The 10449-nt window shown below is 35.2% G+C and overlaps 1 protein-coding gene across 1 annotated transcript in view; it reads right to left on the bottom strand.

The window, feature by feature from the left end:
- The window catches only part of VTA1 (vesicle trafficking 1), a 67302-nt gene that overhangs the window by 20448 nt on the left and 36405 nt on the right, over positions 1 to 10449 (bottom strand). Inside the window, exon 5 of the mRNA XM_002912635.4 lies at positions 4468 to 4576. Coding sequence (XP_002912681.1) covers positions 4468 to 4576 — 109 coding nt within the window. The remainder of the gene's footprint in view (positions 1 to 4467; positions 4577 to 10449) is intronic.

The raw sequence follows: 10449 nt of genomic DNA, 5'->3' as shown, positions 1-10449 counted from the left end.
TATATATATATATATATAAAATCATCTACTAAGTTAGTATTATAAAGAGCCTAAAACAACCATTTCACAACAAAAGAGATCATGATAATCAAAATGTAATACTTTCAAGGGCAAAAGTTAAAAATGTTAAATTAGAGAAGTCAATGGTACTGAAAGAATGTCTAGAGGAAAAAAACACTGATCATTTATTAGGCATATCAATGTACCTAAAATGACACATCTGAAATGCTACTGAAAGTAAAATATGTTTAAAACAAAAAATGTATTTTCATAGTATATTTAAGAATATAATGTATAACCATATACAAGAAATCAGACGTTTAAAGGTAATGAAAAATACAACACGACTATATTTTCTACAAATATGTGTATGTAAAAGGTAACTTAAATATAATCAGGTAATAGAAGCTTCTGTTTCCAATTTAACGTAATTACTAAATGTGAAGAAAGGTTCCATCTTTGGCCTTAGTTCTTAAACTATCCACCTTCCTTGGGTGAAGAAACATTTTACTTTGGCTTCATCTCTTGCTTTTAGGCTGACAACTCCAAAGTTCTACTTTTAGCCCAGAATTTTCTCTTGCAATCTTTGGAAGAGTATCTAATTGCCAGTTGGGAGTTCTGCAAGTAGTAATCACATAAGCATCTCAGTATCTTTTCTTAATTTTTCCCACCAAACCTGCTCATCTTGTATTAGTCATTTCTTTGAAAGGCTGGAAACTTAGGGATCATCTTCCATTTCCTCCCTCATTAAAATGTTCTATGTTCTACTAATTACATTTCCTTCTCTTTATCCCCATGGCTGATGTCTCACCCAGGCTTTTGTTTTTTATAATTTAGGTCACTAATAGCCCCTGAATTCATCTCACTATCTGCAGAATTATCTTTCACCAATTCACTCTCAAAAATCACCTCCCCACACACTGATCTTACAGTCTTAGCTAGTTCTCAATCCGCCTCCCTGCTGCTTTTGAAGTGTTTTTACTTTGTTTTGTTTTTAAAGTTGTGGCATCTGTCCTTCTTGTTACCTGACTTAATTCAACTTCTCTTTGAGACTCAGCTCAGGCACAATCTCTTACTATCATGTATTGTAACTACTTGTCGAAACAACTGTACCCCATGAGAATGTAAGCTCTTGTAAGTAAAGGATCATATCTTTTATTCATCCCCGGTACGCAGCTAACGCTGACAAAATGACATTTAAAAAATAAGTTTCTTAAAAAATGAATGAAAAGCGATTACATTTTAAAAATGCAAGAACAAGGATATGTCCTGGGAAGTGGGACTTCATTCCAAATTTAGGGCTCTACATCATGTCTAAAGCACAGAAATGTTCCTCATAATATTGGTACTATGTTCTCAAGAGAATGTGAAATTCATAGTTTTGTTGACTGGCTGAGAAATCTTCTTGTAAAACTCAACGGGGAAGACAAATACGTATTAGCATCAAATACCAAACTGGTTGTAGGAAAAAAAATGCATCTGCTTAAATGGAGAACAAGAATTAGAAGATTTGGGATCAAATCTTGAGTTTCATTAACTAGTTATTAGAGCTTGAACAGGGATGCCCACCTACCTTCAAAAGCTACGAGAACTAAATTAGCTAATACATGTGAAATATTTAGCACAATTCCTAATTATACCAAGTGTTCCATAAGTAATAAATATAAACATAAATTATGAAGATACTTTATTAAGTGCTATATATTTTATAAGACTAAATACATACAGAAAATAGCTCTGCAGAAATTCAGATGAAGGAGAAAACATCACAGGCAGGATTCAGATAAGTAAAAAAAAAAAGAGTGATTTAGGATGGAGAAATGGTTTTATAATTAAAGAAAGAGACAAAGGTACTTTCTAGCTCTTAACATCTATGACTATAATAAAGGGAATATACAGGTGCTATGAAATGAACAGTGTCCCCCAAAATTCATATGATCAAGCCCTAATCACCAATGTGACTATATTTGGAGATAGGCTCTTCAGAAGGTAAGACTAAATGAGTCATAAGAGTGGAGTCCTATTCTAATAGAACAGTGGCCTTATAAGAAGAAGGAAAGACCTGTCTCTCTCTCCATCATATGAGAACAAAGAGAAGGCTGATGTCTGAAAGCCAGGAAGTGGGCACTTACCAGCAACTGAACCCTGCTCCACTTTGCTCTTGGACTTTTCAGCCTCTAGACCCTGAGAAAATAAATACTATGGTGTTTTGTTATGGCGGCCTGACCTAAGCAAGACAATACGAGAAAGGAACAGAAAATAAAACTGGTAAAGTAGGTTGATGCCACATTGTGGTGACTCTTGCTTGGAAGCCTGAGGATCTTGGGTATTTTCTGGTGGACACTTGTTAACAGTAGGACAGACATATAACATTCCTGATTATAGTCAGTATTAAAGTAGGAAAGGAAGTATGTAAAAAACACAGGCACCGGGTATAAAAAAACAAACAAAAAACCCACGCACAGGAATCAGAGTAAGAGGGCCAGGACTCAAGCTCTAGTTTTCCTTTGTGATCCTATGTCCTTAGGCCCTAACCCATATGGAACCTCAACTTCCTCCTGTGTACAACAGTAATAACATACACGATTCCCAAGGGATTTCCGAGGGTATGATTAAGTGAAAATGATTTGTAAGCTTTAAGGCACTATATAAATGCAAGGTGTTTACTACAGAAAATGACTGTAAATAGAATTCTATGTGAAAAAGACTGTTAAAACATTAGATAAGGACATATCAGGAAGTGTGCTTCAGGAATAGATGGCAAAGTTAACTTGAAATACTATATGAAAACTTGCATCTCTAGGAGATTAACTGAGTATTCATATATAAAACTGGAGTGTCCCTTTTTCACCAAATGGTATTTTAACATTCTAAACAGTCTTCTGAATAACTAAATAGAACAAAAAGGTTTTCTTGTCTTCCCCACTTGTTCTCTCTCCCATCTCCTTTGCTCTTTTAAAGGCAGGTTTATTGAGGTATAATTTACATACAGTAAAATTCATACCTCTTGGGTATACGTTTTTGACATAAAGCTTATATAATGTATAACCATTACTTCCGGTCATCCCCAAACCTTTCCCATGTTCCTTTGTAGTAAATCCCTCCCTCACCCCAGGTACTCACATACCTGATTTGTGTCCCTAGAGCACTGCCTTCTCTAGGAAGTTATATAAATACAATCATACAGTATATATGTAGCCTTCTGTGTTTGGCTTCTTTCACTTAGCATTATGCTTCTGAAATCAGTCCATACCATACTGTTGCGAATATCAACAGCTGATGGCATCTGAATTATTTCTAGTTTTTGGCAATTACAAATAAAGCTGCTTTAACAATTACATACAGGCCTTTGTATGGACATATATTTGCATTTCTCTTGGGTAAAAAAATACCTAGAAGTGGGGCTGCTAGATATTGTGTCAAGCGTATTTTGTGTCAAGCGTATTGTGTCAAGTTTTACTGGAACAGAGGCTCATTTGATTACATATTGTCTGTGGCTACTTTTGCACTACAAGAGCAGTTGAGAAATTGCCACAAAGACGTTATGACCTAGAAGCCTAAAATATTTACTATCTGACCATTTAAGAAAAAGTTCACCAATTCGTGCATTCAATGATCATTTTCACAGATGGCCAAAATTTGCATAACAAAATGCAAGCATCACCTAGAATTTTAATTCAGAGTACAGTGATTGTTCTCCTAACAATTTCCTGTATGTCTAATCAATAAAAACAAGTAAGTGAAAAATGTCCTTCCTTTTCTTTCCAATTACACATTAACTGAAAGGTGAAGCAAAATGATATTTTTTCATGATTTAATTTTAAAAACTACTTATTGTGTAATGGTGAAACTTTCACGCATTTATTAAGTCAAAACAAAACAAAACTCAGGTGCAGAAGTGTCTATATTACCAATTGTATAAAAAAAGGAGGACGTGTATTCCTCTTTATTTGTAAATTTGTAAGAAATCATCTGTAAAGGGACACAGAAAACTAAAAAAAAATAATACTTATTTGGGTTTCGGTAGAAGCTGGCCCAATGAGGGATGTGGTGGAAACGAGAAATTCACTTCATACTTTTTATATCCTCTATAAATTCTGACCCATGTGAATGTACTACCTACCCCTCTGACAAAAATAACTCACCTCAAATAGATACGTAAAAAAATAATAGTGTTCTTTGTGGTTTGGAAATATTTTATAAATTGTAAATGGATTACCTGTTCTATGTAAGAATGAAATCTGATTACAGGTAGGAGGAGATGGCCAAGCCATCTTGTTGACAAAGACAGATACTACAGCAGTTTGGCCTTAATCTCTCCCTGTCCCAAAAATTTATTTTACACCTAATTTTCATGGATTTTGGACCTGACAGGACAAACAAAAATTATAGTTTCTTCCAAAAACCTGGGTAATATTCTGAATATCATTCTACTAAATCATTTTACTTAAATAAATAAATACATACCATTATCTTCTTCAATTCCAACAGGCCCTGCTTGAGGAGTCTCTCCATTCTTTAAACAATTATGGATGTATGTTGCCTTCCACCTTGCATACTTTCTGTGCTTCACATTCTAGAAGGAATATTTTTATATCAATATTAAATTGCAGTAAGAAGTCAAATAAAAATATACATTTATGATAACCTAAATGGTATTTCTGAGATAAAACCCATTTTTGCATATTATATCTCTGAAACAATCTGGAAATCTCCACATCCTACCATTGGATTCTACCAACTGTCTAGGGCTCAAAAGACCATAAAAAGCTATGTTCCTCAAAACATGCCTAGTTCTCTCTTATGATTCTGTACTTCAGAAAAGGTCTGCGGGGGCGCCTGGGTGGCACAGCGGTTAAGCGTCTGCCTTCGGCTCAGGGCGTGATCCCGGCGTTGTGGGATCGAGCCCCACATCAGGCTCCTCCGCTATGAGCCTGCTTCTTCCTCTCCCACTCCCCCTGCTTGTGTTCCCTCTCTCGCTGGCTGTCTCTATCTCTGTCGAATAAATAAATAAAATCTTTACAAAAAAAAAAAAAAAGAAAAGGTCTGCAAATGGAAATACGGGAGTGTCCTTCAGCAAAACTGGTTAACTCTTATGCACAGGGGAGAACTAGGCTAAATGGAATTCTAAAATTAAATATAAAAGATGGTAACAGTAGATCGAGCTATTTCCACCAAAGAGGAAAAAATTGATCTGTACCAATCTATGAAAACACATTTGTGAAAACAAAAGGAAAACTAAGATGATGCAGTGGTTAAAACAAACAAACACTAGACAGATAGTTAAGCAAACGACCTTTTAACTCATAGCATGCTATTTACCAGCTCTGAATCTCAGTTACCTTAGTTCCGAAAAGGGGAAAATAATACCTCACAGGGTTGTTGTAAGAACTGAAAATATCAGTGAAGAAACTGCTAGTTGCTTTTTCCTCTTTTCTGCCTTAAAATTGATGCTACACACTATAAAATTAAGACAAAAATTTACTTTAAAAATATAAAAAAATAAAATCTGTTAGAATTTTGGGGGGGGTTAGTAATTTTTAGTTTATATTTCAATTGACCTTTATGACACTCACGGACCAGTGGTACTGGTATCAACTGGCAGCTTGTTAGAAATGCAGAACCTTTAAATACATCCCAGACCTCATAAATCAGAACCTGCCCTACAACAAGATCCCCAGGTGATCTGTATGCACATTAGATTTTGAGATCAGATACTTTTCATTATGTTGAAAACAACTGTAATGCGCCTTTTGCAAAGACTAAGTCATCAATAATTACAAATACAGCATATGGCACAGATACTTAGTGGAGTATTTTATGCAAAATTATCTAGATACTACTACAAATAAGTATTTGGAAACCTAAAAGAAGTAACCCCCAAATTACTGAATTTGTATATTTAATTTCCCTTTTCTTATCAAACAATCCTCTTCTATATTCCACTAAAAACAACTTTTCTACATTGATTTCCATTTTCTTCCAGGTATGATTATGATGTATTCTACTTCACAAAGAAGCTTTTCAAAAGAAGCATCCACATTTAACATTTTCACTTCTTCGCCAGTTAATTCACTCTAGATAGAAAAATGTTTCTTTCATTTGGTTCTTATTTTCATCACATAAAAGGTCAGAGAATTGAATGTGCCACGCCTTTCAATGGCAGTGAGCCCATCTGTACCAGCCCCCACCTTACTTAAGTTGTTAGTTCACTTAAAGAATGTGCTCAATGTTACCAAAAGCCCTCTCCACATTGGCAAATCCAACAGACACTTGTAGGCATCATCTCACCAAACCTCTCAGCAGCATATAAAACATCGAACCACTCCAAACTCTGTGAAACATTCCCTCTTACTGGTTTTTGTGACACTCTTGTTCTCCTGCTTTCCCTATTTTTGGCTACTAATCCTCTATCTCATCTCCAAGTAAATTTACGCACCCTGTCCTAGCAGATACTGTAAATGGGTAGGCTCAATCAATGGATTCATATGCAATTTTAAATATGAATTATGTTTCTATATAATTAAATACTAGGAAAGCCACTTACTCATGAAGGGAATTACTTCAAATTTCCAGTTATTTAAAGTTTCCCTATCTTTGGGAAAACCTAAGATACAGATAACTTCAACATTTTTAGGCTTTATAAATAATTGCTATTAGTTAAGGCGTTCAGATAGGCAATAGATATAATAGATATAAAACAAGTCAATACATTGAAAGTAGAAAGTATTGGACTTGTTTCTTTAGTAAGTCCATAATATGGACAACTGATAAAATAAATAGTACTTCAGCTTGGTCTTGCAGGATGGGTATGATGGAAAGTAGTAGTAAGACTATCCTGGGGAGAAGTAAAAGAATGAGCAAAGACAGAAAGGCAGAAGTAATGAAGTGTTTAGAGAATGAAGGTGAAGAAGTAAATTTGCCGCGGGTGGAAGATACATATTAGGGACTAGTTGGATAAGTAAGATAAATCCAAGACAGGAGTAAAGCTGTGGACCAACATCTTTACCATACCCTACAGGTTATGAAGCACTTAAACATTTTTCTCTTACTTGGTCCTCACAATAACCTTGAAATTTAGGCAGGTCACATTTTACTCCAAGGCTCTGAGACATTAAAAGACTGGGTCAATGTAAATACAGTTTAACCTCGCATTCAAGGTCTTCCACATTGTGGATACTGTTTCCGTCTACTCTATTTCCTACTATCTCCCCTCATTCCAGATGAGATTCTGTCTCACCTGCAGTCTTTTCTCATGCTAGTCTTCCTATCTAACATGGCTTCCTCTTCTGACAAGTCTCCTTAGGCTCAGTTCAAATCTTTACTCTCTTATCAACCTCCCTGATGACTAGCAAGTGAACTCATCATTTATTCAAGTCAGCTACAGATGCTAAGTGTTGGGGATAACAGGATGAACAAAGTTAAGTCTGGACTTTGGAGTCCAAAGTGAAAGCAACACAATAATTTCCAACACTAAATGTGGCATCTGTACTACCTGAAGTCTATGATATTTTCTTCACCTTTCTCTCTTAGGATTCTGCAATCCCATTATTATAAATATGAGGAAATGGAAGTACAAAACTAAATTACTTACCCAAGGTCACACTATTTTGCAGTGAAGCTATCCACTCAATTCAGGGCTATCCTAATAAGCTATAATTAGCATACTACAATTTGCAACTCAGGTGGAAATATATGAAATAAGGTAAAACTGGCTTTAAAAGGTCAGCTACTTAATGCATATTAATGTAGGCTATAATTTCGTATACATAAGAGGACCCTTTTGAAAGAAAATGAATAAATTGCTTAGGAAAGTTTAATTTGCCTTCTTTTGGGATCTTTAAAAATAGTAATTATTCTTGGCCCAAAATAATTTAACACTGTCTAAAGACTAAGTTTGGTTAAGTTGTATTGTGATAACTTTAGGAGGTTCCTTCACTACTAATTTCATGGTAAAAAACAGTATAAAGATGTTTAAATCACGTTGGGTTCCTTCATTAGTATGTGAAGTTTAAAAACGTTACTCTAACCTAAGATGGCTTCATTTTAGTAAATACATTTTTACAAAATTTCCCCAGAGCAGATAAATCAATACAACTGTTTATTTTTTTTATTCCACACTATTTTCAAGACACCCCGCTAACTGGAGCTTATAATACTTCACAGAAGATTTTGGCAGTGGTAACTCAAAATTAATTTGCCTTTTAATTTTGTTTTCTTTAAAATAAAGGATGCTAGATATCAAAGAATATTTGACGAGGAAAATATCAAGATGTCAATATTTTTGAGATCTTTTAACTTCTTTTGGCTGATTAGACATCCTTTCTGGGAAACAGGAATTACAAAAAGAACTTTTACTTTTGTCCCTGGCCTCTAAGTTCCTGTTTTGTAACTGGATTGATGAGAATCACTGACAACTGCAAATTTTGGCCAGGAGAGTCAGCAGTGGTAAGAATTTTCATTTAATTTTTAAATCACATGCACTTGCTACACTGAAGAATGACTGGTTAGCAAACACCAAACACAGGTTACCGCAGGGGTTCTCAAACCCCTGGTGCATGTAAGAATCACATGAGGATATAATAAAAATAAATAAATTCTTAGCCCAAACTATGGAAAATTTGATGAAAATCATTTTCTACTGCCATGCCAAAAAGCCACTTTGAAAGAAAATCCTCCCATTCTTCCTCTTGGATTTTTGTCTTGAACCCACCTACTCAAGTTTTCATCCCCAACATATGCACTACAATTGCTTTTGTCAAGGTTACAGATTACTTCTCTCTTGCAAAATCCAAAGCTTAGAGGTCATCTTACTTGACTATCAGCATGAAAAGTTGAGCACTTCCTCCTCCTGGCAATGTCCTTTCACTGGGTTTCCTGGTTATCAAGGTCTTCTGGTTTTCTTTGCCTTGCTTGGTGCTCATGATTCTATTTATCTACATGGTGGGGAACACACTGCAGGCTTCAGTTCTTGGACTTCCCCTCTTCTCTTCTACCACTTTACCTGGGCAATCTCACCCACTGTAATGGTTTTAAATATCACTTTATGCTGCCAACTCCCAAATTCATATCTTCTGCTCAGTTTTCTCTTGTGAAATTTCAATTTACCTCAACATTTCACTGGTACACTGAGAGTTCAAAGCGTTCAAAGTTCAACACCAACTTCTGATCCTCTCCCACTAAATTTGTTCCTCCATGTCAGTAAACGGCAAATTCATTCTTGCCGTTTTTCAAGCCCAAACCACTGGAGTCATTTTTAGTTTTCTATTTATCTTACAATCTACCAACAAATCTTTTAAAGTCTGTCAGCTCTCCATTCAAAATATATTCAGAGTCCAACTATTTCTCATCACCTCTTCTACTGCAAATTCTGGTGTAAGCCAGTATTACTTCTCACTTTGATTATTTAAAAATGAACTAATGGGTCTCCCTACTTCCATCCTTGACCATTAGAAAGAAATACTTTTTATTTTGTTTATGAAGTACTTTAAAAATAGCACTTAAGTCCCATCAATTCCTCACCCTCACCTCCTATCAATCTCCTCTCACTCCAGATTCAACTACACTATCTTCAATGATACTTCTTACACTTGAACAGACCCTCTTTATGATATCTCAAAAGGTTTGCACTTTGTCTTGCGTCTTCCTGAACATTTTTACATTTTATTCCCTTATTTTCTTCAAGGCATTGCTAAAATGTTGCTTCTAAGTGAAGCCATCCCCATCCACTCTACTGAAATGAACCTTCCTATCTCTATGCTGAGTTTCACCATGGCACTTATCAAATTATTAACAAATTACACTTAACAAATTATTAATTTGTTCACTGTCCCCACCAGAGGACTGGGATTCCCATAAGGGAAGGGATTTTATTCACTGCCACATTCCTTGTGCTTAGAACCATGCTTAATGTATAGTAGAGCTTAATACAATATTTGCTGATGAAGGAAAGGATAGTAGATTCTGGGAATCCATCTTTTTTTAAAATCAAATAACCCAAATGATTCTGAAGGTGGTTGTCTTGGAACCATACTTTGAAAAACACTGAACTGGAGTACAACATTTTTCCTAACGAATAAATGTGAATATTACACTTGTACACAGTTTTGACTTAGGCTCGCAAAGAAGGGTCAGTGGCTAGGGTTGAGGGTGTCTGTGAAACCCAATTATATGCAAAAATGCAATACATAAATGCATCGGAGAGAATCCACAGTTTTCATAACATTTCAAAGCAGTTAATGATACAAAAGAAAGGACTTATCTCCAGCTTGGTGGTAACATCAAAGATAATACTTTTATATTCTTGGTCCCTCAATTCCCCCAAATATAGTATACAAACAAGGGGTCTGTTAAACTCCCAGAACAATGGACAAAATACAATGAGAAATGCTTGAAAAATATATATTCAACAAATTTATTACCACAATGACTCAAATACTGAAGTATTTA

Source organism: Ailuropoda melanoleuca, chromosome 10, assembly GCF_002007445.2.
Source record: "Ailuropoda melanoleuca isolate Jingjing chromosome 10, ASM200744v2, whole genome shotgun sequence".
NCBI classification, from domain to species: Eukaryota; Metazoa; Chordata; class Mammalia; order Carnivora; family Ursidae; genus Ailuropoda; species Ailuropoda melanoleuca.
Note: the sequence above shows the minus strand (reverse complement) of the source record. Positions and strands in the feature narration are given on the sequence as shown.